Source organism: Henckelia pumila, chromosome 2 (assembly GCF_033568475.1).
Source record: "Henckelia pumila isolate YLH828 chromosome 2, ASM3356847v2, whole genome shotgun sequence".
In the NCBI taxonomy this organism is placed as follows: domain Eukaryota; kingdom Viridiplantae; phylum Streptophyta; class Magnoliopsida; order Lamiales; family Gesneriaceae; genus Henckelia; species Henckelia pumila.
In genome coordinates, this window is record NC_133121.1 from 155,575,088 (window position 1) to 155,591,846 (window position 16,759).

The following is a 16,759-nucleotide window of genomic DNA, read 5'->3' on the forward strand; positions in this document are numbered from 1 at the left end:
GAATAATTTTTAGTTGAATTTTTGTTGATTCATTTAAATTTTAAAAGTTTTAAAATATGTAAATAATAATATATTATGAATAAAAATATAAAAAGTATGAAATTTATTGAATTAAAAATATAAATTCATCGATAATATGACTAAAAATAAAAATATATGGAAGTTACAAGATTAAAAAAATGAAAATTCTATGTAAACTGGACTAAAAATGAAAAAGAATGCAAGTTACAGAACTAAAATTGTAAATTTAATATTAACATGACTTAAAGTGAAAAAATCATGAAAGTTACAGGATTAAAAATGCGAATTCAATGTTAATAGGACCAAAAATGAAAAAAAATGCAAGTTACATGATTAAAATTGCAAATTTACTTTTAACAGGACCAAAAATGAAAAATGTGCAAATTACAGGACCAAAAGTGTACTTTCCCCAACTTTTGGTTTAATTCGCAACTTTTATATTCTTCTTCTCCTCGTTCTTTTTTTTTCCTTGCTTTGCAATTTTGAAATGTTTTTTTTTTTAAATCTGTGATTTTCTTTTAATGAGGTTATCTATCAGTGACTCTGAAAAAAATCCATTCTATGATTTTTCATTCAAAATATATTTGGCAACTGTTTTTCCACCAAATACCATTGTCTCGTTCGGCAAAGAATTTATTGAAATACATGCATTAATTGATAGGAAAATTTGTCGTAAAAGATAGAAGAGACATGGGACGGGAAACCTGGTTTCTCTTATTGATTGATTTAAAGATGAAATACAAGATACATACTTGTAGATCTAGTCAACCAAACGTAGGACTCTAATCTAGTGAAGATAAAGCAAACTTTAAAATAAAAAATGCAAAATCCTTATCCTAACAGCCATGTGAACCTATAATGTCATCTAACACTCCCCCCATGCTGGGCCATATATGTTGATCATCCCCAGCTTGGAACTCAAGAGCCTCTATTTCATCACAGGCAGCAGCCTTCTAGTTTGGATCTTGAAGGGCAATTTCCATGGTTGATTGAATCTATACCGGATCAATCCTAGAAACAAAAGCTCGGTATGCAGGTGATAAGTGCTCAACAAAGACAAAATTACATATAAGGTGTTGAGCACAATGCCTTGCCTTTTCTCAATGGTTTAGGCCTATCATCATGATCAGTATGTTTAATGACATGGGAATCAAGATCTTTTCCATGGATTTTGGCTCTGGGGTAACATCAGTGGCTTGCTGACTTTGTTCAGAGTATTGTTAAGTCTCTTTATGAGATGGTTTTCTCCGAGAATAGACATGTAATGGTTCCCAGTTTGATTTGTTTAAAGCACGTGGAGTGGTTTCGAAGGGCTCCAACTGAGGTAAGGCTGATGTGTTGGGTTCGAAGGGCTTCAATTTAGGTAAGATTGGTATGTTGGGTTCCCACTTTTGTGATTCACTTGACACTCTCTCCCCCCGAATTGCACAAGTGGGATAAAAACCTCGGTTTTGAATAAAATAACATCCATGGAGGTGTAATACCTCTTAGTGACAGAGAATAGCACTTATATCCTTTTTGTTTGGGAGAATACCTTAAGAAAATGCATTTGAGGGCCCTACATTCAAGCTTCCCACAATCATGTTGGTGTATATGCACAAACACAGAACAACCAAAAACCTTGAGGTGAGTATTCTGCATAAGGTGTGATGTAGGGAAGTATTTTCCTTGCACGAGTACGTATCCCTAGAGCATACCAAATCTCCTTGACCGTGGGATACAATAAGAAGTTTTCGCAATATTGGTAATCATGGAATTGATTAACAATGGCATAATCATGCTGTTCTCCAATTTCCAGGCTTTGAATCCCTTGTCATCCTTTGCTTGACATTTATATGCTCCTGATAATAAATCATCCTTGACCTTTCCACAAATAAATGATGATATTGGAGATAATTGTGGCCATTCAGCTTGTGATTTGTCATGGGGATGGCTGTGTGTTATGAGCACTTGCAATGGATCTAGTTATGGGGCGATTCACGGGGAAATTCCCATTAGCTATCGTGTTAGCGTGTTTATGGGATTTTCGCCCTCGTCTCGCTATTTTTGAAAATTGTAGGTTGAGGCTCGTTGAAGAGAGAACCTCACGATCTCCAAACTTTTGATATGAATAAAATCTCTCCTCCTTTATTTCATTCCCGGACTTCCAATAAATAATACAAAAATGTCTTGAGAAACAAGAAATCAAAAGGATAAAAATTCCTATCTCAGCCAAAAGATTTAACTTCCTAATTGATGAGATAAACTCTTATTTTGGAACAAACCAGAATATAAAAATTATGGAAATCCTATCATTACCAAAGTAATCTAATCTGCAGCCGTTTTGGTTTCTGTTGGGCCTGGGCTTCTGGAAACTATGGGCTGGAGTGGTCGTGACATTACACCCCTCTGGAGATCCGTGATCGTCCTCGATCACGAAAGACGACAATTCAGTGGCTAAGGCGGCCACATAGTTTTGGCGACTCGAGTGCCTGAAATGGCATGGATAGAGGCTCCAAATTCATTTGAATCCTCGATGTCAGTGTGCTCCTCCTCTGGAGAAGTGTCTTCCTCGACACCGTCTAGCAGAAACAATCGTTTGCACCGATGCCCTGGTGCATATATCTCATCACAATTGAAGCAGAGTCCTTTTGAGCGTCGATCATCCAACTCTATTCTACTGAGTCGTTTGATGATTGGTGTATTTTGTGGCAGGTTGCCCGCGCGACTCAAGGGCGCATGTGCGTCATCTTTTGGGTTGTCGGTTCGAGTTGCATACAACTTTGCCAAGTTCATTGCAGCAGTAAGAGTGGTTGGTTGATGGATTTGGACTTCGATAGCAACACTCTTACGTAATCCGACAATGAACAACTGGACCTCTTGCTTTGATGTTAAAGAGCAAGAGCGGGCCAGCAACTCCTCAAAACACTCTTGATAGTCGTCCACCGATCCGGTTTGGCGGAGTTTGGCCAGTTCTCCAAATGTATCGCATCGAATCGGCGGCCCAAATCGAAGATCACATTGTTCTGCAAAGGCGTCCCATTGAAGCTCGGGCTGATCTCTCTTTAATTTGCAGAACCACATTTGTGCCTTGCCCTCTAGGTGGAAGGAAGCCAGCCCCACCTTTTCTGCTTCTTGTGTGTGTTGGTGCGCAAAGAAGTGCTCGCAGCGATTTAGCCAAGCCAAGGGGTCCGACTTCCTGTCATAACAAGGGAAATCCAACCTGGTGTATTTGGGAACGAACAGTGAGTTGTTCCGTCCTTCATTTGTGCGTGGCTTTGAAGAGTGGGATTCCTTGCAACTGTCTATGTTGTCATTAATGGTTTCTGTTTTGGATGCGTTGATTTGGAGAGACATCTCCTCAAGTCGGTTGGTCAGTTCTCGCTGTCGCTGATCATTCTCTCGCTGCCGCTGTTCATTTGCGATCTTGTCTTCTTTGTACATGGCCATGAAGGCCTCCAGCTTCTTGTGAATTGCGTGCAAATCCCCCATAGCGCCTGTCTCTGATACCAAGTTGTTATGAGCACTTGCAATGGATCTAGTTATGGGGCGATTCACGGGGAAATTCCCACTAGCTATCGTGTTAGCGTGTTTCTGGGATTTTCGCCCTCGTCTCGCTATTTTTGAAAATTGTAGCTTGAGGCTCGTTGAAGAGAGAACCTCACGATCTCCAAACTTTTGATATGAATAAAATCTTTCCACCTTTATTTCATTCCCGGACTTCCAATAAATAATACAAAAATGTCTTGAGAAACAAGAAATCAAAACGATAAAAATTCCTATCTAAGCCAAAAGATTTAACTTCCTAATTGATGAGATAAACTCTTATTTTGGAACAAACCAGAATATAAAAATTATGGAAATCCTATCATTACCAAAGTAATCTAATCTGCAGCCGTTTTGGTTTCTGTTGGGCCTGGGCTTCTGGAAACTATGGGCTGGAGTGGTCGTGACACTGTGTTATCCAAAATTCTAGCCTTGTGTCGGTAGGGTTTGAGGGTGCGTCGGAAGAATCACATGAGGCGGATGCCATGCCGTACTTCGCCATTGATTGTTCAATGACTCTGGTACCATGTCGCAAAAGATAGAAGAGACAGTGGAAATCTGATTTCTTTTATCGATTGATTTAGATGAATTACAAGATAAATACTTATAGATCTAGTCAATCAAACGTAGAACTCTTGACTCGTTGAGTATTTTATTGTGAAAAATCGTACGATATTGCATTGTTATATTTAGAAAATTTTCATTTTTCTATTCCTTGTAAAAATTGTTTTAGATTCATTGCAGTAGGATTATGAAAAGGTAAGGAATACATATAAAACTACCTTGTTTAAAATAAAATCATGTTAATGGTAATTAACATCTGAAATACTTTTTGATGATCTTAATGGCCTTATTTTGTCTTCAAAAAGAGAGATTTGATTAATTACGTTATGAAAGTAATTGTATCACTTATACGGCATTATCACAATTGAATTAAGACAATTCCTTTAGAAGAAAAGGATAATAAAAACACTTGGCATTTGGGTTGGTTGGATTTGATTTAAGTGATTGACCTGAAAGAATGAGTATGAAACTAATCTAATACTTAAGAATTCGAATTCATTTACATGGAAGGAAAAAATAGCTGAAAATATTAGCTTAGGAATGGATTTGGAATCAAACTAGTTGAATGAATTTTATCAATGACATTAAATCTTCTTCTCTCAAGCCCATCCATCCAATCGACCACACTTTAAATTATAGTAAAATGTAAATCTTTCTCACCTCAGCGAGGGACGTTTAGTTCGTTAGGTTAGGTTTCAATCCTCACACAAAAAATGTAAATCTTCCTCATTGAAACAATGGAAAAGATGATAGTTTGTTAAATTCGCCGACTTGTTTGCTATCCAGCATGGAGGCGGACAGGTTTTCAACACCCTGCAAAGATTGATCCAGAATCTTGAAGTAGGAAGAATTTCAATTGGAGTGGTTGTTGTCGAAGACGAAAATCACGCATCTCGTCACTTAAGGCAGTGTGCCTTGGAGAACAATGTATCCATGACGGTGAGTGTTTGAAGTAATCTTTCTTCAGCTGCAGTTTCCCTAAGATTAAATCAAACCCATATTTCCTTTTTTTAAAAAAATTGAAACATTCTGTGAATATAAGAAATGTGGCCGACTGTCTCTCATCTTCTCTGAACATCAGACTCATGCTTACTGATTCTAATGCAGTCAGTTTACTGGATTATAAGGAGTTTATATGCTGGACAGCTTTTTAACTTAAAGGAGAAGAGGAAGTCCAAGTGTCTACCAGCTATTAAGATACAGGAACTTCACGATCCAATGGAGTTGAGTCCTGAAATCTGAATCGCTCCATCTACATGTCTCTGTAAGTACCTCATGATGCGTTGCTATGACCAAAATGTCGTTAAATGGTTGTTAATTCACGTGGTTTCGACTGGGAAATTTCTTTTGAAGATGATCAAATTACATAATAGATTCTACTGAGAAACTGATGAATTCTTATCAATAAAGTAGTTGCGAAGATTATTGTATTTTTTTCGTCTGATTAAAATTTTTATTGCCCTTTTTTGACGCTTTAAAACTTTCATACTTACAGTAAGACTAGAATGCCTACTTACTTATTTCGTATGAGTATCAGGTGTGATTGCGTTTGAACTTGTAAAAGAATCTCTATTGGAGGACATATGGTTCTTAAAGTTCAATATTGTTCATATATGATTCAAAGTTCAATTCCAACTGCCGTAAGTTGAATTTCCGATTAGCTGGATGGATTCGGATTTCATCAGCAAAGTACGTCACATATTATATGGGTGGTCTCAATCTGTTCATGTTCTTGAAACCTGTTTTGTGTTCCATGTGAAGTTTTTGGATGAGTTGGCCAGTAGAGAGGATTTTTGAATTCGAAATTGTACGTAGTTAAATAATTCTTTCACGCATTTAATATTACCTGTGATTTATATTGTACACTAGACACTGATGTCTTTCCAGGTTTTCAATTATGTAGTTCTTGTTTGACTCTTTGTTTTCTGTCTCGACTCTCCACCAGTTCTATTATTTCAATCAGCTCCATGAGGAGAAAAAAATGTTTCAATAATTTAGGAGTTTGAAAAACATCATTTTATAATTTACCATCCTTACTCTCTTTCACGTTACGAGCACCATCCACAAGAGATGGAGCTAGAATCTCAAGGTTGGGACTGTAAATTTTATAATTAACCATTTTGATAATTTTTTAGGGGATGCAACAAGATACTATCAAGTTAGAAGCATTTTTTCGAAAAAAATAAAGAAAACCTTTTTATACCTTGCAACAGTTGCTCATTTGTAATTGCTTTTGTCATTTATATCAATCTTGTATACTGTTATCGTTGTCTTATAAGACCGTCAATTTCAGCGAAATTTTATTTATATTAGTGAAGTATACACACCCAAATAATAACCATATAATTATATAAGTGAAATGATAATATTAATTTTCTTATTTCATTAAACATTTAATTCATTATGTTTTTTTCACTGGTTATAAATGCACACGTTAATTTCGAGTAAACATTTGAGAAAGAAGCTAGAGAGAAAGGGCACTGGGAGGTTAGAGAAAAGTTAATTTCGAGTAAACATTTGAGAAAGAAGTTAGAGAGAAAGGGCACAGGGAGGCTAGAGAAAAATGAATTAACTTGAAGAAGACGTGGGTTAAATTTTGGTGTAACATGAGAAGAAATCTTTGATATGCAACTATTATTATATAATGAGTAATTTTCAGCTGTCCAACCATTTCTGCCCACCTCGTCCCCGATCACTAAAATCCGGTATTGAGTTTTAGTTGTTTTTTTTATTTTCGCATCACTAAAACACGGTACCGGGTTTTAGTGGTCGGGAACGAGTTGGACATCATTGGTTGGACAGCTGAAAATTTCTAATTGTATAATAGCAAGTATAGATGACACAAAATATACATTATGTCAATGGAAATGTATGACAAACTTCTGTTAGAATTAGGGGTGCAAATGAACCGAACATGTTCGTGAGCTTTACGAGCCCGCTCGATAAATATTTGATTCGTATTCGAGCTTTCCGTGGAAAAGGACAACCATCAAGATCATCTCTGGTGGACACTGAATTCACCTCTGGGATGAGAGCTCTGATGAAGACTTTAAGCTAGTCCGATGAAAAAGGGGAAAATCGAGTACCCAGGAACCATCTGGAGATGCTATTCCGGTTCCATTTGCTGCTGAAAGCAAATCCGCAAGTGATTCCTCTGATAAGGACTCCACAGAGTCAGAAACTCCATCACCTGTTGCTGCTGCGGCTGATAAGAAAGATGCACCTGCATCTGTTCCTACTATTGGGGAGACATCTACTGTTCCTCCTGTTATGACCGATGATGAGGAGATGTCAATAGCCCAGTTCATGGCTAAAATGAAGAAGTCAAAAGGCAAGAAGCCTACATCCACTGCTACAGCTCCTGTTCCAAAATCTGAAGATGAACCAGACGAGGAGATGCTCGCAGAATTTGCTGACAACCGCCCACAACCTTCTGATAGTTCCAGATCTGATTCGAGTGAAGATTCAGATGCTGAGAAAGAGTTGGAAGAAGAGTCAGATTCTGATGACTCTGAAGAAGAAGAAGAAGAAGAAGAAGAAGAAGAAGAAGAAGAAGAAGAGGAAGGTGCTGAGGAAGGTGTTGCCTTCACCCTGGACAACACCTTAGGCGAAGAATATCAGGTAAACTCGTCCTATTCATCTGCTTTTTACTCCAAAGAAATTGCTGATTGCTGGGAGAATTATGCTGATCGAGAGTTTTTGGAGGAGCATAACATTGATGTTGAGAGCTATGGAGCTCAGAACATGGTGAGATTTTTCGAGGTAAGGAACATACTGTCTACTGTTACTACTGCTGGTCCTTATTGCAGAGAACTGGTGCGAGAGTTCTACTGCAATCTCACTGAAGCTGTGAAGGATTCTAGATACATGAAGTATGGGAAAGTTTATGTGCGTGGGCAGATATTCTCTTTCAGCCCTGCCATTATAAATGTATTTCTCCAGACTCCTGCCTCTGATGATGCTGCTCTGCCTACCATGGATAAGATGACATCTGTCATCACTGGAGGACATGTCACTGTTTACCCAGCTCATCCTAAGAAATTGCCAGCAGCCAAGCTCACTTCTTTTTACTCTGTCCTCCATAAAACTGTCGTGAAGACTTGGACTCCATCCGGAAATTCCAGTGTGGTTACCAAGCATCAATCCCATGTCTTGTATGCTATTGGTACTGGAATTGCATTCAACTTTGGCCAACTCGTGTTTGACACAGTCATGGCTTTTGCAGATGGTGTTCAACCTACACTGAAGCTGCTTTATCCATAACTCATCTATTCTATGCTATTCTCTGAAGAGATTGAGAAGGATGATGATGAAGCACTTATTGCTCCAGAAGAGTTGCTAAAGATCGCACCTGCATTGCTCAAAGGAAATCAGAAGATAGACCTTCCTTGGTCTGAGTCAACTGATGCCGCAGGTGTTGTGGCAGGTGCTGCCAACACCTCCTCTGCCACTGCTGTTTTTGTACCCCCCCCCCCCCCTCCCCCCCTCTATTGCTCATGATGTTGATCCTGTATTCATACAAGCTCAATTGATGCACGCTGAGCAGAAGATTGCACAAGCAAAGGCTGACCTAGCCTATTAAGGGTTAAAGTCTCACTATGAATCACTACTAAGCAGAGCTGGCCCTTCTGAACAAAAAGGGGGAGAAGGAAGCGAAGCAGAAGAAACGGAATCTGAGAGCAATCAATTTTAATCTTAGTTTTAGTTTCTTTTTAGTTTGATTTTTTTGTTTAGTATTGTTTTTGTTTTCTGATCCTAATCAAAACTGTTTTTTTGTGGTGTTAACTCTGATATAATTTGTTGTTTGTGTTTCTCCGTGCTCTTATGGTTTTTGATTTAAGGTGTCATAGCTAGATGTTGCCAACATCTCGCGACAACACCTCTGGATATACTTAGGGGGAGAATCTATTCAAGGAGAGTTTTGATTAAGGGGGAGTTTAGTTGATTTGTAAATTAAATGTGTTTTGTCTAGAAAGGCAAAAAGGGAGAGATTGAAAGGAATATTTTATTCCTTAAAATCATCCTATTTTAAAAAAGAATTTACTTAATATCTTTTGCCTTTCTTGGGCATGAAGTAATCTTTATTTAAGTGATTTATTTCCTATTTGCGATATTGATAAGACGATTAGAATATTTATCATATCATATCTAATATTTATCTTTCTTTATTTGTGTAGATTTCATATGATCAAATAAAAGAAATCCTACGCCTACAAGGAAACATATTGAAGAATGATTCTTGGGCTATTTATTTGAGATAGGCGTTCACAAGAAAAAGAGATTGATGGAGATAAACCGTAAGATTTCCTAGAGCTTCATATACGTATATTGACAGAAGGATTGAAGATCTTGGAAAACCTAAAATCGGCGAAGGTTACTTGATGCTTGAAGAACACTTGAAGATCATTGATTGAAGAGTGTTTCGTCTATACAAGTTTTGGCATCAAAATTTTTAACTCCTTACTCTATTTTATTTATTCTATCTTGAATAGAATTTTTAGGAGTTATTTTTATGGTTTATTTTCTCAATTGTTTTGAGAAATTGAATTTTACAATAATCACTAGTGTTAGGGTTTGTAAAACTCTTTGAAAGTTTTCTAGTGAAGTTTTGCCCTGAGGCGCTGCAAGAGTATTTTATACTTTTGCTTAAATCAATTGAGTCTGTTTATTGGTTGCTTGTTTATTTTAGTTACGCTTTAATTATATTCCGCTGCAAATTACTCAAGGTGTTATTGTAGGTGTTGTCAACACCTTGTGACAACACCTCAAACTGTTTATGTGCAACCCCTATTCCCTAACAATGCTAATTCTATTTTTAGGTTATATTAATTACATTTGTTTACTTTCAGAACAAATACGTACTTTCCTTGAGAAATTTACTCTGTCCTGAAAAAATGATTGAAATGCACAAAAACTATGAAACACACGTGTTCAGATATATGAGTTCTCCCAAGAATGATCATTTACTTAATATTTGGTTTTAGACAAAATTATATAAACCACATACGTCTATATGTTGATTGCTCGTTTGGTACAAATGATTAGCTTGGATTGAGGTTGGTTTGACTGGTTTAACTAATGTTTGGTTGGGTTTTTAATTATCTTACCCAATCCATTCTCGAAAGGATAAAGCCATATTAATGTATGGAAAGTAAACTCACCTCCACCCCATGTATTAACAATCACTTTCTTAGTCACAATTTATTTCCAATTCTACCCTTTTCCAACATCCAAAAAAAATGCCCAACCTATCTCTCCCCCATCTAAATGATGAAGACAACATCTGTGCACGTTAGGGTTTTCAAATTGCAAAAGCATCTATTTATAAAAATAAAAATAAAAAAGAAACTTGCAAAAACATCATAAACTTGGCAAGACAAATGAACGTTTCATTTTCTCATTAAATCAACATCGAATTCTTGTTTACAAATTTTATTTCTGTGATGGTGTTTGGTTTCTGGTTTTGTTTGAGAAAATGATTTCGATCTTCACAAAATCAAAACGAAAACAAAATTGAACAAGAATTCACGAAACTCAAACGACTCGAGGGCATGAAAAAGAGAATCTTCTAGACTTGAAGCAGAATCCATTATCTCGCTTGAAGAAGAAATTGATAAAAAAAATTATGAGTCATCTGATTTTTTGTGGTGCCTGTGGAAGATTTTTGGGATTTCTCACATTTATCTCGTTGAAGAGGGAGCAGTTGAACTTGATGAATTTGGGTAGTAAAATTCCATTTAAAAAAAATCCCAAAAAATAAATAATATTAAGATACTTCCAAGGGTAATTTTGTCCAAAAATAAAAGGTTTTAAATTTATTTCATTGTCAAAAATCATACCAAACACAATACTAATTTATCACCATTATTACTTTTCTATCTCAATCATTCTTTTTATCATTTATATATTAATCATTCAATAATCCTATCATACCAACCAAACGTAGCTAGAAAACATACCTTGAAAGAATATATTTTATTAATTAAATTAATAAATAATGAAATGTTTTTAATTATATTTTGAGAATAATACATTTTTTTTATAATTATGATGTCATTTTATAAATCATTGGGTTTCTAAATTAACTTTTGATAAAAGTCTATATTTATTTAATTTAAAATTTTAAAAGCATAATATAAATTAGTTTTATGAGTGATGACAATTAAACTAACAAACGATCAAAAAGGAAAAGTTAACTTTGAATTAAAAATATAATTTTGGAAAAAAATGTAAATGAAATGGCTTCATTTGTTTGTATTTCTTTGAAATAATTAAGGAGGCTCTGGAGAGAACTGGATATACCCATGAATTCCAGTTGAGGTCGGTTTGTGCTTTTCGTTTGTTTTCTTTGAGATTCATGATGCATCATGAACCATAGGACAGCTCTGAAAGTCCGAAGTGATCAGACCAAGCATCTGCAATTCGGAAGCTGAGGATGAGATTGGAACCACCGAACCAGCAATTGAAACTTTCGAAGAGTTAGGCCACGCGCACTAGATGTGTCGCCAGCATTTTGACACGCAGACACATGAATGAGATCGGAACATCCGAAGGGTACAGTGAGATCGGAACATCCGAAGGGTGAGATCAGAGCTTTCAAACAATGCAGTTCGGCACGGGGAAGACATGCGAGTTCAGAGCTTCTGAACCCTTTCCTTTAAATAGGTGACGAGATCCTCAAAATTAGTGTGTTTTTGGAGGTGTTTTAGTATATTTAGTGTATATTCTTAGGGATTTATCCTTATACTCGAGGGTCGGGCGATAACAAGGTGCTACGGGGCTTGTAGTGGAGCTGCTCTTGTGTCAGGGCATTCAACATCAGTGGGCTGACGACGGACGCAGCTATAGTCCGAGATCCCTATTAGTATTAGGGATTATCTATTAGCTTAATTATGATTTTTTAGATCAGTATTAGTGATGCATGATTATCTTGACTTGAAGTGATGGACGGTAGATGTTTGTACATCTAAGACAATTTTTGAGGTACGTAAAGTACTGGCTGAGATATCCAACGAGTATGTATGCTTATGTGTTGCATATTATGTGTCATGATCTATGTTTTACTGCTTTGATATATTATGCTGCATGTGCATATGTCACGTTGAGTCTGTTTCTCCTTCGAGATAAGCCTTTCAAATAGGGTCGCTCAACCCTTGTTTTGGACGGTTAGACGTTGAGAGTCACAGTGGCCGACGGATCGTGCGGACTCTAGTGTTCATGGATATTGTAGATCCACGTCCGATTTGGATTGAGGGAGTTCCCCAGTGGTTTGAGTCTTCGATGGTACTACTTGTTGGGATCGGTTCTCTCGTGCACGGAAACGCAGCGGAAGTTTAAAATTTTTAAGAAAAAACCGAGCACATGTGTAGCATTCAAAAACATTAAACATCCATATGGTGTTTAAGAAATTTTTACCTATCAATCTCAAAAGATTGATTTATGGCTCCAACCAAGTTGTGAACAACTTAGCTCTTGAAAAGGATAGACACTATCTACAAGCTTCCAAGAGCACACCTTGCTCAAATGGATTCAAGCATCCAAGAACACACCTTGTTCGAAATTGGCCTCCTCTTCAAATTAGGTCCACGACTAGTCAAACTAGATCCACTCTAAATATGCAATAGAATATTTAGAGCATTTTTCATTGAGAATTTCTTTGTCTTTTCTCTCAAGATGAAAGACAAAAATTGAGAGAAAAATGCATGTATGTGTTCGGCCACCATGAGAGAATGAGAGGAGAAATATTGTTTGTCTTGGTACTTAAAAAGTGCGTTATGACAAAAGACAAAACATGCATGGAAAAAGTTAAAGCATGCATAGAAAAGTGTGCACCTTGTCTTTTTAACCCTTCATATTCACTCTCTCTCATGTATTGTATGTATTTATATGTCAAACATATACATACATGGCCCATGAACTTAATATTTAATTAATTATCAAACTTAAATTCATTTAAGTTTAATTAATTAATTAAATCCAACTTGAACTCATTCAAGCCCACTAGTAGAATAATTATTTGACATTATTTCTATTTGGGCTCTACAAGACCCAATAGTATTTAATTAATCCAACACTTGAATTAATTAAATTATTTGGACTTTACAAGGCCCACTAGTAATTAATTAATTCAACACTTGAATTAATTTAATTAAGTTCATAATAATAGTTTTGTAAATCACATTTACAAAAACTAATTATTTATTCAAGTCAACTTTTAATCTTGGAACACGTTCACAAATTAAAAGTTACTTTCTCATTTATTTTCCATTAGAAGTCATGCTTCTAATTTATCTCACTTATAAACTCTATTATAAGTCGTTCAACACATTGAACTAATTTTATTCTCAACGAGTTCTAGAAACCTAGTACTTGTGTGACCCTCAATGGTTCAATGATACAACTAGCAGTGGGTTTACATCTCCACGTGATTCGGGATCAACAAGTCTCATATATGAGCATACCCTATATAACTCCATTCTTATTTATCAACTCCTTGATAATAAGAACGTCAGAAAACTCAAGTCTGATAGTATCCAACCAATAATGTTAAACGTCTAGCAGCATCGTTTACATGACTCCCTATGTATCAAATAATAGTGCCTGCAAGAACCATTCAATTATGGTTAGCGTACAGTACATATATAACTAAGAAACGTCAGCAAGAACTCAAACATATAACATCTCAATCACATAGATTCAAATTCTAGCAAATCTTGAACCGGCGGCGTAATGGTACAAAATCGATAACTGAAACTGAAATCTATCAACTCTATCAATCATATCTACTTCGAATACACCTCCTAACATCAATATATCATCACAAACCAGTAAAATCAGTAAGAATAGGTTTCAAACATAAGCTGGAAATTCATAGCAAATTCAAATGGCGTTCGTTCTTCGATCCGGTTTTCATATCGTAAAGCTCATATCATCAAGAACACTTATTCATGATCAAAATCTGAGTTCTTCAATATACACAATTTCAAAACCAGCTGAAACATAATAAAACTTATGTTACTTTGAAGCTCTTGCAACAAGGATCGCAAAACTATGCCTGGTTTTGAAATCGGATGGTCGGATCTTGAGAAATCAAGCTTGCAAAATGAAGAAGAAGGCTTGGAATCTGAATTTGGAGCTATATCTCGGTTCTTGCTGCTGAAGAAATGAGATATACACGTATATACATATAAATATGGAAATTGTCCTCCACTCAAATAAATAATTTGCACTTTAGCCCCTGAATTCTTCGCTATTTGCAAATCAATCCTCGGTCAACCTTTTTAATTCAATTTCAATCCTAAATAATTTAAGAATATTAGAATTTAAATCTAAACTCCAAAAATTCTCAAATTAAATATTCTCGGATTAAAATTAAATAATCTCGGGCCTTACAATTGCAGATAACGGATTGCGAATTGATGACATGTCAAAAAATTTGTACTGAAAAATAATAACAAATAAATATTAATGACTATTTTAAAATATTTAATAAGATATAAAGTATGAACTTTTACTTTATAAATTTTCGCTCCCATTGTTTTGATATTTTCACTACCCTCTGGTGAAAAATTGGAAACTCCTTTCCTCAATAAGTATGTAAGGTTCAATTAGCCAATTATGATCCCGAATAATATCAGTCAATCATAATTTCTAAAAGGTAGTTTTCAATTGCATCTCCATGCAACCCTCTACGTAAAAATTTTTCTTACACTTGATTAAGACTCAATAATATGACGTCTTTCATCTTTACGTGTCAAGCCTTACCCATCTATTGAACCTTAATGGACGGTCGCCATGAGTTCCCCCAATAATATGAGTCAAAATTATGGGAGTTCCAGGTAGTTCACATCACCATGTCAATGGATGTCACAACTTTCCGACGTTCAAGCCCCCCCAATAATATGAGTCGAGCATTGACCGCGGGTAGCGTTCATCATCCAACCATTTTCGATGGAAGACAAGGAAATTATAAAAAACTTTATAATTTCCCTTTTCAGGTTTGATATAAATTTTGAATCTAATTCAAAATGATGGTTTTAAATTTTGAAATGATCTCATCATTAATTTTAAAAGCTCGCCATGTTTGTTCATATGTTTGCCGAATTCATGCAACTTTGTTATTATAAAATAATAACGCACATACTCAGTATTTATAATATATCATGCATATATTATAAATAGTAAATTAACAAGGATGATCAATTGCCCCAATACTATTTCGGCACGTGTGAGCCAAACATGGGCCTAGGTTCAATCCTAGAAAATGCACGGGATGCAAATGCAACAATTACATAAGATTTCAATATTTACATGTCTTGGACCTTCATAATTCATCATGGCCCACCATCTTCCAATCTTGATCTTTCACTATCAAATATTTTACAATAAAATATCTATGGCAAATAGAGATACATCTCATGGGGTGAGAACGAGCTATAAACTAAGTTCACTTTAAATTTGATAATTTTTCAACTCATTCAACATAAAATATCCTAGCATACACCTAGCAAATTGGGCTTGGGCTTTTGATCATCCTTCATGTATAATATCACATATCATACACCATCAATTAATTATCACAATAATCCATTGATCAAATATTATATATCTTTTTCCAATCACTAACCGCCACAATTATAAATTAAATTAACAAAATAAGCAAACATCTTTGTTTAATTTTCAATTAATTTATTTATAACTGAATTGCTTGTAAATCACCATTTACTATAAATAATCAAAGTCCTACTTTAATTATTTATTTTATGAGAAAATACATATATTTCATATATAACATTTGAATTTTCATAAAAATCAATCACCACAATTTCAACAACTTAGGGCCCATGACACTTGGATATCCCAAAAAACTTTTGGAAACCCAAGTCATCATAGTCGTTGACGGAGCTCCGTCGTCGGATTCCAGTCAACAATTTTTTTTAATAAAAGGGGCAGCCCAATGAGCTCAAAAATATTTTACAGAACAGCCCCAAAAATGATGAAAATGATTTTCTCATGCGGTTAAAAATTGACTTCAACATAATATTCAACAAATGCTACACAATAAAGAATAACCTAGGCTCTAGATACCACTTGTTGGGATCAGTTCTCTCGTGCCCGGAAACGCAGCACAAGTTTAATTTTTTTAAGAAAAAATCGAGCACGTGTGTATCATTCAAAAACATTAAACATCCATAAGGTGTTTAAGAAATTTTTACCTATCAATCTCAAAATATTGATTTATGGCTCCAACCAAGTTGTGAACAACTTAGCTCTTGAAAAGGGTTGACACTATCTACAAGTTTCCAAGAGCACACCTTGCTCAAATGGATTTAAGCATCCAAGAACACACCTTGTTCGAAATTGGCCTCCTCTTCCAATTAGGTCCACGGCTAGTCAAATTAAATACACTCTAAATATGTACTAGAATATTTAAAGCATTTTTCATTAAGAATTTCTTTGCCTTTTCTCCCAAGATGAAAGACAAAAATTGAGAGAAAAATGTATGTATGTGTTCGGCCACAATGAGAGAATGAAAGGAGGAATATTGCTTGTTTTGGTACTTCAAAAGTGTGTTATGACAAAAGACAAAACATGCATGGAAAAAGTAAAAGAATGCATAAAAAAGTGTGCACCTTGTCCTTTTAACCCT

General features: G+C 35.6%; 1 protein-coding gene across 5 annotated transcripts in view; it reads left to right on the forward strand.

The window, feature by feature from the left end:
• LOC140882360 (uncharacterized) overlaps positions 1–9,399 on the forward strand; it is a 28,121-nt gene extending 18,722 nt beyond the window's left edge. For 4 of the 5 annotated variants that reach the window (XM_073288316.1, XM_073288317.1, XM_073288318.1 and 1 more), the window contains exons 11-13: positions 4,897–5,049; positions 5,218–5,374; positions 5,648–6,012. In XM_073288316.1, the coding sequence (XP_073144417.1) occupies positions 4,897–5,049; positions 5,218–5,352 (288 nt within the window). In that variant the 3' untranslated portion in view covers positions 5,353–5,374; positions 5,648–6,012. Of the gene's footprint in view, positions 1–4,896; positions 5,050–5,217; positions 5,375–5,647; positions 6,013–9,287 lie in introns of those variants that run through there. The other variant, XR_012150203.1, reaches the window with a different exon arrangement.
• Positions 9,400–16,759: the final 7,360 nt, after the last annotated feature.